This window comes from Drosophila nasuta, chromosome 3 (assembly GCF_023558535.2).
Source record: "Drosophila nasuta strain 15112-1781.00 chromosome 3, ASM2355853v1, whole genome shotgun sequence".
Lineage (NCBI taxonomy): Eukaryota > Metazoa > Arthropoda > Insecta > Diptera > Drosophilidae > Drosophila > Drosophila nasuta.
In genome coordinates, this window is record NC_083457.1 from 47,957,914 (window position 1) to 47,976,359 (window position 18,446).

An 18,446-nucleotide genomic window follows, 5' to 3' on the forward strand; every position below is an offset into this window, starting at 1 on the left:
TTTTGATACCAAATACACAATTCGGTATAGTATCGCAGACTTTTGCTTTTAAGTATTAGTAAATCGTTATATCGTACCACATATGTCTTTCGGTACATTTCAGTATTTTTCCAGTATATAAATTCGGTATATTTTTAACCACACTGCACTGCACACTTTTGCTTTTAAGTATAAGTACATAAGTACATCAAATATGCGTTTCAGTATATTTTAGTTTTTTTTTTTGTATATTAGTTCAGTATATTCATATTTCACAGTTACTCGTAATACGGGGTATTTTATAGTCGAGCACAATTGACTTTTACTTTCTTACTTGTTTTTTTATGCTGTTGTTGTTTTGCTGCCCCTTTGGTCATGTCAAAGAGTCGAACAAATGAAGATGCTGACACTGACCAGAGGCGCTGTGACTGTTTCTAGCTCAAATTAATTGCAGTGGCAAGTTGGCAAGTTGGCAACCTGGCCAACGTTACCTGTGGGCCAAAGGCCAGGTTCAGCTTAGACTTAGATTAGGTGCCAGGAACAGGGCAGCAAACAGTGCAAACATTTAGTATGTACTCCTGCCTCGATGTCCTTTGGCTTGTTTGTCCGGCACTTTATTGGTTCGCATTGAATGAAACTGTTGTGTATACGAAACGGATATATTGACTATTTGCGTGGCTCAGCGTAAATAGTAAACATTCAATTAGAATGCTTTGAATGGCAGTTGGTACTTTGAGTTCATGCACTTCTTTTTTTAAATTCAAATTTAACAAATTGCCAATTAAATTGAATTTTATTGTTCAACTTTTCTGTTACCCTTTTTTCATGTTGTTCTTGCTTTGCAGCTTTGATCGATTGGCTGCGGAGCATCATTGTTTGCGCATTAAGCTGCTCGGCGATTGTTATTATTGTGTCTCCGGTTTGCCGGAGCCTCGGCCGGATCATGCTCACTGTGCTGTGGAAATGGGACTCGATATGATAGACGCCATAGCGTGAGTACAACACACAGAACACACAATTGAACAATGCCAGTTGTGGCTTTTGTGTATTGTGCGGCTTTCCCTTTTACCCTTTTTTTGCACTCTCTTCCTTTCTTGGTCTCTTTTGTGCTCTGCAGTTTGGTGCGAGAGGTAATGGCCGTGAATGTGAACATGCGAGTGGGCATCCACACTGGACGAGTGCATTGCGGCGTATTGGGTTTGGTCAAGTGGCAGTTCGATGTCTGGTCCAACGATGTAACGTTGGCTAACCACATGGAGAGCGGCGGCATTCCCGGGTAAGTTCTTGATGTTATGTGTGCGTGGAGCTAATGGCATTGATTCTACGTAGTCGATGACAGACGACAAAATCGCACAGTTCACTTACTTTCAGCTATAGCTATTAATTACTTAATGTCTGTCAAAGTTTGACAAGAGCTGCAGCGGCAGCAACCACTTCAAAGCTGAGCCCTTTTTGGGATTTGCGCTTTGTCCCCAATTGAGCCGCCCTAATCCCGGCCCTAAAAACCGACCGACTCACAACATGCAGCATATTGCCTTGTCTTAATGCTTTGTTTTTGCCTCAAAACACATTTCGCTTGATTATTTTGCTTGGCTGACAGTTTGCGCCAGAGACGCCTTACAATGCCTCAGCTTTAGCTTTCTGCGGTTAGCAGCTATTCGAATGGTGGTCAGTTCTCGGTCTTTCGGTCTTTCGGTTCTCCGTCTTTCGGTCCTCGAGTTGCCGGTGTGCTACTTTACGACAGCTGAGAATTATGCTTTTGACCCGCTTTGATATGCGCCCCCGACAAGTATGCAATGAAAGGCAGTAAGCAGCAGTAACAGTACATACTCCACTTCTTATCGCGGCGGCGTGCCACGCCCATCACCCATCGTTAGCCCACAATCCACAATCCAAGCCAAAGTTCTTCTACTTCATTCGCCAACCGCAAAAGCCGCTGACAAGTTTGTCTCATTTCCGTTTTGACAGGCCCTTCGTTCAGTAAGTAAGTGAGTGAGTGTGTTAGTGTGTGTTTATGTGTGCGAGTGTGTGTTTGTGCAGGTGAGTGTTTCTGCAATTAAAGGCAACTTTTGCATTGGGCCACAAAACCACAGTTTTACAGAGTTCTTCAGCTTAAAAATGTCCAACAGGAGCGAACTTCTTTCTAGCATTTGCTTCAAATACTTTATTCATATACAACATTTTATTTTGCAAACTATTTCTATATTTAATGAAAGATTTCTTTAAGTTATACTTATGCAACAAATTCTATTCAACTGAAGAGAAATAAGCTTCAATGCTTCAATTGTACACGTTAAATTGATATATTTCGATATAACTGATAAATAGTAAAAATTAAAATGTTTTGCATACAATTTTAATTTCACATCTCTACATTGACTTTTCATACTCTTTCATACAACATTGCGTATACGTTATCCTATTTTTCATACTCAGCAACATTGCGTATACAAAATATTAACTTAAACTAAGTGTTCATATGCAGCAACATTGCGTATACGTAATATTATTGTAAAACTATTTTTCACATTCACAAATATTGCGTATACGTAATGTTATTCTAATTTGAAAATTATTTTTTATACTCAGCAACATTGCGTATACGTAATTTTATTGTAAAATTAATTCTCATACTCAGCAACATTGCGTATGCGTAATTTCATTTTAACATTATTTCATGAAAATGCAAAACGAATTGTTCGTGTAATAACTGAAAGCATTTGTAACTCTTAGATGAAGTAGAACGTCAAGTCATCTCAGCAGGTGTTTGTGTGCTCAGCTGAAAACGCACAGATTCTTGACTTAGATGCAAATGGGTGGAAAAGCATTTCAATTTGAACCCCTGCTCATAGGCATTCACAAAGATTTCAGCATCAACTGCCATCGTATTGAGCCATATCAGCTTTGTTCACTTTAAGTCAAATGGGTCTTAGAATGTATAAAACCTACTGAATGAAATAGAAAACATTTCTTGCCTACGTATTTAAAAGATAAGAGAATGGATCTAAACAAAGTATATGTAATTTGTATTATGTGGAACTATATTTTGTATATGTAATTTGTATTATGTGGAACTATATTTAGCGCAAATTCGATTCACTTCAAGAACTTAAATTTGTATATCTATTGTAGAAGATATAATTTTCCAAAATAAGTATATATCTAAACGTGACTACAATTCTAAGACAATGCCTTAGCCATTGTGCTTCAAAAATACGTTTGTGTGCCTGCGTGCCTGCCAAGACGACGTCCGTCTGTCTGATTGTCCGTATGTCCGTATGAAACACTGGATCTCAGAGACTATAAGAGATAGAGCTGTATACATATATGTTTATAGACTAGTATTTAAGATTCCCAAAAATTTGGTTGCGATCATATAAAAATTGTAGGAGTCAATTAAGAAATACCTTTCTATAATAACAAAGGCATACTGCAATCGGGTCTTAGTTGCTTTGGCTGACAATACGGAATATTTTAAATGAAGTACAAGATCGATATACCAAATACAGTATTTAAGTATTTTTGCGATATATTTGTCGTATATAGTTTAGTTGAAAATTGCTAACAAGCTATTCGAAGAAGATTTCTACTATATCCCAAGAGAATATTACAAATTCCCGCTCACCGCTCATTACTTTTATTTTTCTCCCGTTTATAATTTATTTCAACTGCCGCTGCATTAGCAAAACTACAAATTTGTTAATCAAACTAAGCAGCTACTCTATTGTTTTCCTAGAGCCCCTGGCAATTGTATATTCCGCTCCTGTTGGCCGTCAGCCTGCACTCGAAGGGAACTTTCAACTCTCAACACTTGGGCAAGTGTCGCTACATTGAGGCGTTTTCCAATGGCATACATAATAGCAGCAGCAGAAGCTGAAGCAGAAGCAGCCACAGCAGTAATGGCTGTAATTGTTATTGCAGTTGTTGTTGCACAAATTTGCATACTTTAACCACACATACACACACAATGTGTGCTCAGATGTGTGAGGAGCCATTGTGGTTGAGGAGGGTATGCGGAGTTATTGTTAACTGTACTGAGCTTGACTCTGGCCCTTTTGCATTGCCCAATCGCTGAATCGATTATGGAGTTGTTGCCTGCCACGCCCCAACGCCTTCGTGTTAACTGGCTGGCTGGATGGCCAACACTTGAGGCTGCAGCACTTTGGCAATTTGTTTCAGCTGCATAAGCTCAGAGTATCGGAGTCGTCGTCGAGTCGTGTCTTGATGTGCCACAACTTGGTCCTGCAGCTTGTTTTATGTGGGTCAGCAAAGCGACAACGGCAACGACAACGACAACCAAGCTCGTTTGTTAGCCTGTCTTGAGTGAAATTAAAAGCAAATAGCTGCAGTGGCCCTTGGGCCCAACACACAACGAGTGCAAACTTTGCGCCTTGCACTTGCCTGATAAGCAGCAATTTGGCCGCCTTAAGACGAAGACGACGACGAAGGCATGCAAAAACTTCGTTAACTGCGGGATGTGCAATTTGGAGCATCCAGCTAGCAGCTAGTGGCAAGTAGCAAGTGCAACAGCCCGGGCAATCCATAATAAAGCGCCACGTAATTATCAATAGAATCAACAACATGGCACACACTTTGTTGCATCTATTGTTGCTTCCCTCCTGCTGTGGCTGCGATAGCAACTGCAGCTGTTGTTGCTACTGCATTTTTTTGCTGCTGCCCCATAGCAAGTGCCACGTGGCTGCTGCCTGCTGGGATGCCAGGCAAAACGACAATTTAATAAAGCCACTGAACTAAGCTGCCACAGCCATGAAAAACATTAAAAAGTATTTACCGAGACGCCTCCCCTGCGGAGGCAGCTGCCGCAAGTGGAGCATGTAATGCGACATAATGGCTGGCCACAATAACAGTGCCTGCCACTTCCCCCTTCCACCTTCCATACGCGTGGCATCCACATGTTGCCTTTTGATAGATCCACTTTAAAATACAGCCTTATTGCCCCCCATTCCTTATGGCTCTTCATTTCGTTTATAGACGCGTGCACATCACCAAAGAGACGCTCAAGTGTCTGGATGGCGACTACGAGGTGGAGGAGGGCAAGGGCAACGAACGCAACTCCTATCTCAAGGATCATCAGATCGAAACATATCTCATAGTGCCGGGAGATATCTACAGACCAGTGAGTATAACCTTTATACATATATATGACGAAAAAGTTAAAAAAAAACATACATGAAAACATTTTTTTATTTTGAATAAATATGGATCTTACCTTATATCTTGATTAGCACTTCAATTAGAGAATGATTTTGAAATTTGTTTGTGTTTTAAGATAATTTAAAAAATTAGCGAATTCGTACGAAAAACAGAAGGTAAAGCAAGGCTCTAAATAAAGTTATTATTCAAAGCTAAAATAATAATCTGTACTTATTTTTATAATTGTTTCAGTTTATGTTTAATTTCACTACTTTTTAATAGGTGTATCACGCGATCAATTCTGACAGAGAAACTTCCATATCTAACTAACTATGTATCTATCCGCCATGTTTGTATCTGCTTTTACATACATATGTTTATTTGTATCTCTGCATCTATATCTATTAGTGTACTTATCAGTATTGTTATGTTCAAGAGATAGCGAGATAAGGTGTGGTTAAGGACTGATCTTTATTAAAATATGTATAAGTGCTTGAGCTTCACAGAGTTTTCAGTGGTTAAAGATTGTACTCGTATTAGTAAATGTAATGACGGAGTATTGTTGATAGTGAGGAGAGTTTTATAAGTTTATTTATTTGGGTATCCATAGCAAGTGTCATCTTTCTGAATCTATTTTTATGTGACTTTCTGTACTTATCTTTCTATATATCTCTATCTATCTTTCTGTCTATCTACATATATCTATCTTTCTATCTATTTGCATCTCTAAACTTTCTGTATCTATCTTTATGTATATCTTTCTGCGTATGTGTATCTATTTCCTTAATATCTATGCTTTTCTTTTTAGCACAAAAAGTCGCGCAATCGCCTTCAAGTCAACGGCAACATCTCGAAGGAGCTGCGCATGATGGGACATGGCACCGCACAGAAACACACCTCCAAGTAAGCCTCTAAGAAGCACTTACTCTTTCTCTCTTTCTCTAATTTATACTCCAATGCCTTGCAGATTTGGTTTCGGAGATAGCGCGGAAAGTACCAAGGATCCCGAGGATGAAGTGAACGAGTATCTGATGCGTGCCATCGATGCACGCAGCATCGATCATCTGCGTGCCGAACATTGTCAATCGTTGTTGCTGCGCTTTAAGAGTGCAGCGTTAGAGCGTAAGGTAAGAGAATACACTCTTAACTCATCAGTGATAAAACTAATTCTCCACTTCAATCATAAAGTACGCCAGCGAGCCGGATCGCATGCTCTGCGTTTATTTCTATTGCAGTCTGCTCGTCTTGTTGGGCACTTCTGTGATGCGTTTTGCGGTCTTTGAGAAGTAAGTTTTCCTTCTCACATTTAATATTATTACTGCTTGTCGTTTGCTGTCTCTGGTAACTGGGTTATGGGCACACATTAATTCATTATTTATAAGCTCTGACTTTATGCAGCAGTTAGCTTCAACATTTGTCTTTTCATCTTTATTTTCATCTTCATCTTAAGTTCCACGCTGTGTCTGGTTCTCTCCTTTGGCGCCTTGCTGCTTTTGGGCTCGATGGTCTTCTTGGTTGCCTGCCATCAAATTAATGTTCAGGTAAGCAAAGCAATTTGCACACTATACGTATACTTAATATAGCTGATACAATAAGCATGGGAGATAGAGTAAAGCAAATGGGGAAAGTTTAAGCAAATTGAATTGAATTGAGTTTTGAATTGAAGCATTTGAAGAGAAACATTATTTGCTGATAAGATAAGTTAATAAACTAAATAAATAAGAGAATCAAGTCGTTGATGTTTCTCACATTTCTATGAAATTACAAATTGCATGTAGTTTATTAATTTTCCAAATATGCGAACAATAAACATCTCAAGTAATTGTATGAAAGCAAAGCTAACAACTAAAGCTACTACTTCGACTAATAAGATATTTATAACTATTTAAGCAGTATTATTTATTTTTTGATTTCTTTCCTAGAACTTCTATGTTAGCTTAAGCTATAAATTTTAAGTTTTAAAAAACTCAAACTTGAACAATTCATAATTATGAGCGTTGTAGCAACAACATCGACTATTTTGTATTTATATTTATTAGCCAAAAGCCAAGCAGACAGTGTTATTAATTTTATGCATTTTTTTCTTTACATAACTATGTTAGCTAAATCTTATAAATGGTAAGGTTAGTTTCTAAAGTTATTTTTTTAAGCAAAGTTCAGCTTTAAGAATTCATAAATAAAATTGTTTACTTATTAATCAAATTGAAGTCAGAGATGAAAATAAACTTCGACCTTAAATATTCATAAATAAAACTATTCACCAAATTGAAGTCAGCAATAAATTTTATAACAAAGTAGTAGTAGTGAAGTATTTTGCGAATTCTGGAAACTTAAAAGTCTTAAATACACGCAACAATATTATTTTTAAGTTAGTATTTAGTAAGAAAACAAGTTTGTATATTGGTTAAATTGAAATCAGCGATAAAGTATCAGCCAACAATCAGTAAAACAAATGCTTAAAAACAACCTTAAGGGTCTCTAAAACTCGCCCACTTAAAAGATCTCCCACTTTATTTATATACATGGCTTGCAAATTAAAATAAACTTGAAACGTTCTTTTCATGTTTTTGGTTTTAGCTGCCCATCGTGGTGAAGCGCTTCTCACGTCACATTCACAGCAATCGGACGTGGTCGCAGTTCTTTGCCCTGTCGACGGTTGGACTGATTGTTTTGACCACGTTGCTGGCCATGGTAAGTGAAACAAGATGGGGACAAATGTGCGGCTGTTGCTTGTAATGTGGCTCGTAATGTGCGCCTTTTTAGCTGGAATAACATAAACAATGACAAATCCCCTGGAAATGACAACTTCTCTCTCTCTCTCTCTCTTTCTCTGTCTCTGTGTGTTCATAAGACCATAATTTGTGCCCCTTAACCTTGCCACCTTGCCACACAGCGTATCTGCTGCCATTTTGTTGGCCATCAGTTGAAAGTTTTTGGCATGGCTAAAATGGAACTTAAAAATAATAAAAATGAAATTTACGTTTTACATATTTTTTGCTTTTTGTTGCCATTTTTGTGTAGCTCAAAATACAAATTTGTGCGAGGGTGTTGCATGCCCCGCTCTCTTCTCCCCCCTCTCTCTTACTCTTGTTGAGGGTGTTGTTGTTGCTGTTGTGTTCGGGACGCGACTAAACAAAAGTTTTTCCATTAAAGTTGGCCAGACAACAACAAGGCCAGGCAAAAATGCGAACCACGTTTCATACATGAAGTGTGCACCATTTATGTGCTACTTGTTACCTGCCCCAGCGGCAACAGTCTGCCTGCCTCAATGTCTCTCTATCTCTGTCTCTCTGTCTGTCTCTTTGTCTGCGCGGTTCAAAGCACCGTTGGCGGTGCTTTGACATTACGTTGTCAACTTTTTGGGCCTTGTTTAATGGGCACTTGGGATCGCAATTCGCTATTCATTGGGCCGCAATTTATTTGATGAGTGCTGAGAGTGCCGACTGAGAGTATCGTGTGCTAATTAACAGTCAATTGAAGTTGCAGGAATCGTCACGACAGCTGGAATTGCGGCACGAGGAGTGGCTCCGGCTGCCACTGAATAGCACACAGTTGCAACAGGAGTTGCACGAACTGGTTGCCGACTGTGATTTCTACTTGGCCTACAATGTAAGTTAACCTCTTTCTCTCATCTCTCTGTATACCTGCTATCCGTAAAATAGAAGGGTATTATAATTTTGTGCGTACAGAAACACTGACCGCCTTAATCATATATTTCCTATCAGCAGCTGAGACAATATAATTATGTCCGTCTGTCTGTCTGTCTGTCCGTCCGTATAAAACCTAGATCTCGAAAAAAATGGAATAACTGACGTAATTTTAAGGCTAGAGTCGAGATTTTTGGGACTTGCGTTCATAACTACAGTTGTTATGAATCATGAGATTAAAAAAAAACTGAAAAGTTATTTAAGAAATAATTTGAAATGGCTGAAAATGGTTCCTTCAATCGGAGTTTTGTTGTTTTGGTTGACAGTATATTCTACAAAATATGATTTAATACCAAATATGGCATTCGGATTATTTAAGTATTTGTTGGTATGTTTAATTTGGTAAATTTTAAGTACATAACGCATTGTTGTACCAAATGCAGCCTGCAGTATATTTTAGTATTTTTCGGTACATTAACTTGGTATATTTTAATAATAATACCACAAGGTTTTATTTAAGAAATAATTTTATATGGCACGATAGGCTGATGCAGTGGGCTCTTAATTGCTTTGATTAACAATCTGGTAAATTGTGTAATGTTTGGGAAATTATGAACGCAATAGAGTATCGATATATCAAATATACCCAATATATAGTCTTAATTGCTTTGGTTAACAATCTAGTATTTTTGTACTCTTTGGTATATTGTGAACGTATTAGAGTATTGGTATACCTAGTGTTACAGGTATAATTCAGTATTTTTTCGGTATTTTAATTTGAGATATTTAAAGAATAACACCACAAAATGTTTTACTCTTATTTAGAATTGTATATTTTGTACTGTGCTGTTTTTTGTCAATCGGTTAACCAAATGCAGCCTTCAATATAAGTCAGTATTTCTCAGAATATATTTGGTATATTGTAAGAATAATTCCACAAAATGTTTTACTCTTACTTAAAATGGGTAGCGGGTATTTCACAGTCGAGCACACTCGACTGTAGTTCTCTCACTGGTTATTGCACATTTTTGTGGCAACATCTTGTTTCTTGCATATCCGCAGACATTCCTGCTGCTCACGCTGCTCTCGATGATGTGCTGTGCCACGTACCAAGTGCTGCGCATTCTGCTGAAGCTGCTCCTCTTGCTGCTTGCCGCATTCAGTTACATGGCCTGCTCCAGCTATTTGTATGCAAGCAGCAGGGAAATGAGCCTCGACTTGGCGTAAGTACTGAAAAGAACCCAAATGAAACAAACTAAAACGCAAGGCGAAATCGAGTTACGATGTAATGCAATTTGAAGCGTCCTCGATTTCCCCTTTCCCCGAGGTTTGCGCCACGTGCCACGTGCCGCAGCTGCAAATGTAAATGCATTTACAGGCAGCCGCAAACTGCATTAAAATTGTATTTAGCACTTGGCGTTGGCTTCATTTATCTTTACCCCTCCTCCCCATTTACCCACCCCTCCAATTTTGCTCTTCTTTCTTGCCACAATGCCGCATTACACTTTAATGGACTGGAATAACTGGGTCTGACTGCATTTGGGACTTTCGACTGGCGCTGCACATCACAGGAATGAGGAAGCCTTGCTGCGCTACATAATTGATTCAATCTTCCTATTTGCATTTATGCTTGCCCTAATCTTCCACAGCCATCAGACCGAGGCCACATACCGCCTGGACTTCATCTGGAAGCTGCAGGCAACGGGTGAGCTCTCTCTTTCTTTCTGTCTCTAATTCGCAATTTCCAAATGCCACACACGAAAAACTTTTCTACATTTTCGTTTTCGTTTTAATTTTCATTACTTTTTTTGTTGTATTTATTTTTGGTAGCTAATTAGCTAAAGCGCTGCAAAGTTGTATCGTTAACTGACTGCCTGACTGGCACTCTGACAGTCTCTCTGTCTGTCCGTCTGTCCCACTGTCTGTCTGGAATTCACAGCAACAGCAAGAACAACAACTCAACAACTTGTGCTGCTTCTCCATTCACTCGCTGGCAACATTCGTTTATCCAACGCAATGCTGCTCATCTCTTGCGTTTCCGTTCACTTTTTCTCCATTCAAAGCCTTTTCATTAGTACACACACACAGATACACCCACACACACACACATACGCACGCTGCTGACACTCGTCCTCATACTCATATTCCATACTCACACTCGCACTCGCACTCACTAATACACTCAAACAATCGCACTCATGTTTGACTGGCGCCTGAGCTTATGCAGCGCTTTTTCGCATCTTTTTTTGCGCTCTGTTCTTTTGATACTCTCTGGAGTCACAGGAAGTGCTTAAAGTGGGATATGTTAGACTAGTCCAGGCTTATACAACATGTTGTAAGGTTGGCTAAAATCAGTGACAATATGTGCTGAATGTGATAGAATTCAAAGTAGTGCGGAAGTTAAACTAACAACAAAGATTTGTAGTTCTTAAGGCAGATAATCTGAAAGAACTTTTCTTTGTCAAATGTGTTTTTTTAGTTTTGACTTAAGTTAGAAAAGAAGAATAAGCCATTAGCTCGATATAAACATTACAAAAATAAGTGAAAATTATGTAGGGCAAAAAAAAACTAAATGGAAATTAAATTAGAAATAGAAAAAAAACATTTTATACTGTTATGTCACATCTTTTCGAAAAAAAAAAGAAGTAATTATTTGAAACTCTAAGTTAAACTTAAAAAATAAACTATTTTTGTGATGGATATGCAATAAAATGTAGGTGCAATTAGTGATATTTTTTTAATGACAAAAGAAAAGAATAAAATAAAAAGAGAGCACTTATCTGCAATGTGAACTTAAGTTAAAAATAATTAAACACAATTATAAAATTGAAATTTATTTTTTTATTAACATATATTAAATACATAATAAGATGAAGATGGAATTATCTTAGCATTTGAATTATTATTTTATTATTATATATTTCTTAAAGTTACCAAAAATAAAAGATAACTTGCTGAATCGAAAGCAATATCATTAAAATAACAGATTAGAACTGATTTTGATAAACATCTAATTTTAATCAACAATAAGTTATGTTTACAGAGTAACTGCTAGTCGTACACTCCCTGCTGGAAGTAAACACCTACTTGTTTTTTTGTGTGCCGTACGCTTCTTTGCTGTGCGCTTCACGCTTCGGTAAACTGATAAACTGATATTTCAATTTCACGCTCCTGTTTTTTATTCTCTCTGCGCTTGTTTTGCCTGCGTTTTGTTGTTCTCGTTTTATTTGAACACACCCAAACACACACACACACACACACACAGATACACTTGATAACTGTATAACGTGATGCTCTTCTTGTATTTTTTCCGTGATGATTTGCAGAGGAGAAAGAGGATATGGAGCATCTACAGGCTTATAATCGTAAACTGCTCGAAAACATTTTGCCTGTGCATGTTGCCGAGCACTTTTTGAGCCGCGAGAAACACCTCGATGTGAGTATAACACACACACAAGTGTATAACAGTGTGTGTGGTGTAGTATAACAGCTTAAGTGCGAGGGCGATTTGCAAACGCATTTTGCATGCTAAAGGCGCTCAAGACAAGGTCGCCGTTGGCGGCTTTAAATGTCCATTGGCCTTTTCGCCTTTGGCCTGCTTTTTTTTTCTTGTGGCCTGCAACGCTTCGCTGCTCAACGGGTTCACACACACACAGTTACGAGTTGCCACATTAAGTGTGTGTGCAATCAACAACAACTTTTTTAAGCAAATCACATGAGCTGAGAAACGTGCGTCTTTGTATTTAATTGAATTTAACACATTTGACTGCTTTTCTCACAGGATCTGTACCACGAGCAATGCGATTCGGTCTGCATCCTGTTTGCCAGCATACCAAATTTCTCCGAGTTCTACGTGGAACTCGAGGGCAACAACGAGGGCGTCGAGTGTCTGCGTCTGCTCAACGAGATTATCGCCGATTTCGATGAGCTGCTCAGCGAAGAGCGTTTCCGGTAAGGTTGCAAGCACTTTCCATCTTTCTGTCAATGCAATGACTTCTTTCCTCCCTCTCTCTCTCTCTCTCTCTCTCTCTCTCTCTCACAGTTGCATTGAGAAAATCAAGAGCACTGGCGCTACTTACATGGCTGCCTCGGGGCTGACAGTGAACACCTGCGACCAGGTGAACTTCAGTCATGTCACCGCGATGGCGGACTATGCGCTGCAGCTCTTCGACAAGATTGAGGAGGTCAACATGCATTCCTTCAACAACTTTCGTATGCGCATAGGTGAGTAACAGCAATATGGGCATGTCTTTGATGTCAATTGTGAACGGCATTCGTAAACATTTGAAAGTGAAACAAATTATTTGCTAATGCATTATTTTGTAACGACGAAAGATAAAATCTAATCTACTTAATAATTACTTTGAGTGATGCTAATGTTAATCTTGTATAATCATTGGAGTTCAAAACAATCACAAAGAATTGAGGAAGCTACAGTCGAGTATTGTGTATAACATAAAAGCCAAACAGTCCGGAAATAATTTTAAAATATATCAAATTAATATAATGCAAACATGCTAAAAATTATGCCAACGGCTATATTTGACGCGGTATTCATTTTTTAAATATACCAAATTATTATACTGTAAAAATATTATACACCCAGTCCTTTTTTTACGCGATTTCACTTTAACGCGGTTATTTTTGCAGCGCAAATTTCTTTTTTTACGCGGATTTTTCACTTTAACGCGATTGCTTTTTTTGCGTTTTTTGCTTGTTTACATATTTTTACGCGTAATATTTTTTGAATATAATACGGGGAAGCCCCAACAACAAAATTTTACTCTATGTGTATCAATTATTGCAAATCTAGTCATAAGTCGGATCAATCAGAGCATCAATCTATAGTTCTTACTATTGATTCTGATACAAATTCTAATGATATCAGTGCCGGCCATCAAAATAAGCGGCAAAGAATAATTTCCACTTCGGATAATGACAGTGATTAAACAGCATTCAACGATTTTTTCAATAAATCTACCTTTGTTTTTTTGTTTTCTTCTCTTTTATATATGGTTTCTGTTTTGTATTTTTTATTTTGTTATGAATGAATAAATCATAAGTCTGCAATTTGAAACTTATTGTATTGTTTTTGATTTTTTTGCGCGTATATTTTGTTATACGCGATATTTTTTATATTCGGAACCGATTCGTTAGTTTATATTGGAAAACTAACCATTTTTACGAGATTTTTTTTACGCGATTAGTAGCAGAACCAACAATCGCGTAAAAAAAGGACTTGGTGTATTAAAAATTTACTTGTATTTGATTCGGTATTAATTTTGAAATATACCTAATTAATATACTACAAAAATAATAATATACCATAAACTATATTTGATATATTGATATAGTACAACATTCGAAATATACCAGAGTGTCAGCCAAAGCAATTAAGACTATTCATTTTAAAACACACCAAATTAATACACTGCAAAAAAAAACAAAGATATATCAAAGGATATACTTGATTTATTGAAATACTATTATTCAAAGTATACCGTAGAAAGAAAAATATACCAAACTGTCAGCCGAAGTAACTAAGAACCGTAGAAAATCGATAATTTTTTTTTTTTCAAATTAATTGATTCTCTTCTAGCAAATGGTTTACATATTTGTTTATTAACCGAACCCGACATTGTCCAACATTAAATTCAAAAATCAAAAAGATTATATAATAATAAAAACTAAAAATCTAAAACGAAATTGAGTAAATACAAGACCAAATTTATCTTTAAACTTTGTCCTACATCGTTTTTTTTCACCAATCTATTATATAACATTCTTTAAACTAAGGACTTTACTTAATACACACTGAAAATAAGCGTAATTTATTGCTTTGCGCGCGGTTGACATTTTGGGAGACATTTCCGTATTCAAACCCAAGTTAAAAGCAACTCTCGCAACTCTTTACTCTGTCATGCAGGCATCAACATTGGCCCAGTGGTCGCTGGTGTGATTGGAGCCTGCAAGCCGCAGTACGACATCTGGGGCAACGCGGTGAATGTGGCTTCGCGGATGGACTCGACGGGACTCGTAGATCACATACAGGTAAGTCGAAAAACGGATTTGTCAAGTTTTTGCCTTGTTGGCTTTAAATAAATTAAAACGAGAAGTTGTCACAAGCAGCGCCAATCAATTGTTGACCAGCAGCAGCGGCAAGAGCAGCAGGCAACAGATATTGCGTATACGTCGCGTACGCTGCTCATACAATTTTCATGGCATTAAAGCACCCACACTCAACACACACGCACAAAGCGAGAGTCAGACACACACGTATTTGATTTTATTTGCCGATAAAAGCAAAGCGCACGAAATTTGCAAAAAGAAATAAATTATTAAGCGTATGGGACAATCCGACAGGGGACGAGAGAGGAATGAGAGGCAAAGGCAGCCGAGTGTTATCATGAAATATTGAGTCAGGTCTTGCCTCAGATTGTCTGAGAATTTGTGCGAGTGTGTGTGGGAGGATTGCTTTGTGTCTATGTGTATGCCAATGAACTTGTCACTTTGAATTTATGTTATCGCCTTCCTTCCTCACACTCCAAATTGTTGTCCCAAATGAAATCAACACTTTCACTTCATCACACACACAATTCAGGTGACCCAGGAGATGCAGCAGATACTCGAGTGCCGCGGCTTCGAGCTCACCTGTCGCGGCAGCGTCAATGTCAAGGGCAAGGGCTCCATGATAACCTACTTTCTCAAAGGCAAAGCGCCGTTGCCCACCGAAGCCGCAGCGCCCATCGCTGCAGCTGTGGAACAGCAGCCACCAAAGAGTCTACCATTGACCACAGCTCCGCCAGAGACTAAGGAAATCGAGGCAGTGGCCGCCACGCCTGTGCCGACGCCTGACGAAGACGATGACATTGAGGATGACATCGATCTCAATTCGAATATGCAAAACTTGACAGCGCAGCGTCGCAAATCGCTCTGCAGACAGCACAACATCAGCTCCTCGTTTGGCACCACGGTCAGCAGCTCCACGGGCATCACGCCCAGCATATCGAACAGTTCCAGTGTGGTCACCATTGGAGCATTGCCTGCTTTGCTAAGGAACTCCAGTGCAGCGAATGCCGAGAACTGTGTGACGCCCACAGCGCCACCCAAAACATTGGTCACCGAACTCAAAGAGGAAATCACACAGAGCACGTTGAAGGACTCGATTGAGAATCTCGAGATACTGCTAAAGAACAACATAAGTTTATCGGATTTGAGCAATAAGCAGCAGCAGAATCTACGTGGCGAACTCGTCTCCACATCCACCTGCAGCTCGGCGACAACAACGCTGCGGAAACGCGACACAATCGTTAGCTTCAATGTGATCGAAACGTTGACCACGACTGCGGCTTATTCGCAGCAACAACGCAAGCGACGCTCTGTGACCACCATGGCAGCGAGTTGCACCACGACAACCACACGATTGTTGTCCAATGAGAGTCAGAGCTCCACTCAAACAGCGCCTGGCACGTTGGAGAGCAGCGGAGCAGCCGATGGCAGTGCTGTGGTGTTGTTGCCAACTGCAACGAGCGATTGGCAGCCACGGACTGCGAGCTTGGAACCGAATCGCAGTCCCATCAAGACGTCGCAATCGATGAGTCCCATTGGGTTGGCCAGCGAGGTGTTTGTGCTCCCCAACAGTCGCAGCATGATCTTGATCAGCAGCAACAGCAGTGGCAGCAACAGCAATGGCACAGCGAATAGTCCTCGCACAGGATTGCTGCAGGATGTGAGCACGTAAAGCGATATGAATCTTGTTGTAAATATGTACAGAATGGATAAACAGAAAGAGAGAGAGAGAGAGAGAGAGAGAGCGCGCAGCTAGTAATCAGTATTTTTCCCACACTTGAAATGATCTCGCATTTAAGCATCAATATATTGTTGTTCCTTGTTGTTCCTTTAACACTTGTAGCGAGCGAGTACAGGGTAGAATTTAATTTCAACCTCAACATGAACTGCATATCACACGCAAAGTAAGTACGAAAGCAATTTTGCACCACACAATTTTTGGGTACCAAGCAACACAACCACTGAACACACACTAGATACGAAGATAGTTTTGATGTAGCTTGTAAGCGGGAGGGACACGAGGGAACGGGTCAAAGGTTCCTATGTAGCATTAAAGGCAACACGAGACGAAACTGCAAGAAGAGAATGCAACGCAAAGTGTAGCACAGAAACTGAATTTAAAAGCGAAAATTAATCAATTACAGGGTATGCCAAGTCGAACAAGCACACGCAAATATTAACTACAAAGAAACTAAAATAATAATATAAAACAGTTTATCGAAACTAACTGTCAATTCTTAGAGCAAAAGCAGACGAAAGGCTGTTCTGAATTACACTTTCGCTTAAATTGCGCAAATCTACATTTTACCCAAGTTCCCCAAAATAAGTTGATTGTGTAACTGGGAACAGCCTGCACAAAGAAGGCTGCTCCGAATTACACTTTCGTCTCAATTGCGCCAATCCATGTTTCACCTAAATTCTACAAAAATGAGTTGATTGTGTAACTCGAAACAGCCTGCACAAAAACAGGCTGTTCCGAATTACAATTTCGTTTCAATTGTGCAAATCTACATTTTACCTAAGCTTCCATAGGTAGAAGATTGTATATTTCAGAACAGCCTGCACAAAAAAGTAAGCAAAAGCGTGTTCTGATTTACACTTTCGCTTCAATTACGAAAGTTCACAAAAAAGGCTGTTCTGAAATACACTTTCTCTTCAATCAAGTTTGTAAAAGTAGAAAAAAATTTTACTTTTTAAATTTTCCTAAATTAGTTGATTGCGTAATTCGGAACACAAAAATGAAAATAGATTTATTTAAACAATACATTCAACTAAAAAGCAAAGTTGTTAATTATGCTTTATGTGTATGTTAAAACGATTATCAAATGTAAATGTATGTGTGCGAATGTGTGAATGAATGCGTCTCAATGTTGCTGAAATCAACACTAAATTTAATGTTTAAACAAAGAGTATTTAACAAATATACATACATATTATATATATATTACGATATAACTTCAACGGAACAAAACCAAAGAAACAAAAACCAACAAGGAAAAAAAACACAAAAAAAATCAATTCTTGCTGTGATTTCTATTGTAAAATTAAAATGTATAGATTATTTTATGGACTTGTGATTTGTGTTAACTTAGTTTTAGTTGGAATAACTCGAAAACTCGACAACTGTTTGACGGCGTGTTCTGAAAAGCAATTTCGCGAATTCAAGTTTTAGATACGAATTTAAGTTCAAATAATTTTCTACACTTTATGGCGGTTTCAAGCACTTGGCGATTGCTAGGCGAAATTGTTAATGAGAACACGCCAGCAACTTCTATTACGACACCTCTTTGACTAGCGCAGAATTTAACTACTATAATTTAACTAAGTTTTCTACCATTTAGATCGGCTATCGTAGGACTAAATATATATATATATATATGAGATATGATATATGTGTAAAATGGTATATTGAAGTACAATTGTGTCAATTTAAGTGAAAGAAACAATGTTAAATGTATTTATTGTATAATGTATTGTACGAGTACTCGTAGTTTGCTGTTTCGGTTAAGGTTAAGGTTGAATTCAATGTTTATTAAATGTGTCGCAAGTGTTTGCAAAATGTGTTAATAAAAATGAACAAAAAAATACAACAAAACT

General features: G+C 38.4%; 1 protein-coding gene across 2 annotated transcripts in view; it reads left to right on the forward strand.

The window, feature by feature from the left end:
• The window catches only part of LOC132793976 (adenylate cyclase type 6), a 43,889-nt gene extending 25,445 nt beyond the window's left edge, over positions 1-18,444 (forward strand). The window contains exons 14-29 of one of the 2 annotated variants that reach the window (XM_060804166.1): positions 825-971; positions 1,097-1,255; positions 4,972-5,116; positions 5,942-6,036; positions 6,101-6,260; positions 6,322-6,419; positions 6,584-6,674; positions 7,711-7,824; positions 8,614-8,742; positions 9,843-10,003; positions 10,352-10,485; positions 12,107-12,216; positions 12,562-12,731; positions 12,823-13,004; positions 14,707-14,831; positions 15,382-18,444. In XM_060804166.1, the coding sequence (XP_060660149.1) occupies positions 825-971; positions 1,097-1,255; positions 4,972-5,116; positions 5,942-6,036; positions 6,101-6,260; positions 6,322-6,419; positions 6,584-6,674; positions 7,711-7,824; positions 8,614-8,742; positions 9,843-10,003; positions 10,352-10,485; positions 12,107-12,216; positions 12,562-12,731; positions 12,823-13,004; positions 14,707-14,831; positions 15,382-16,521 (3,160 nt within the window). In that variant the 3' untranslated portion in view covers positions 16,522-18,444. The remainder of the gene's footprint in view (positions 1-824; positions 972-1,096; positions 1,256-4,971; positions 5,117-5,941; positions 6,037-6,100; positions 6,261-6,321; positions 6,420-6,583; positions 6,675-7,710; positions 7,825-8,613; positions 8,743-9,842; positions 10,004-10,351; positions 10,486-12,106; positions 12,217-12,561; positions 12,732-12,822; positions 13,005-14,706; positions 14,832-15,381) is intronic. The other variant, XM_060804167.1, reaches the window with a different exon arrangement.
• The last annotated feature ends 2 nt before the right edge of the window (positions 18,445-18,446 follow it).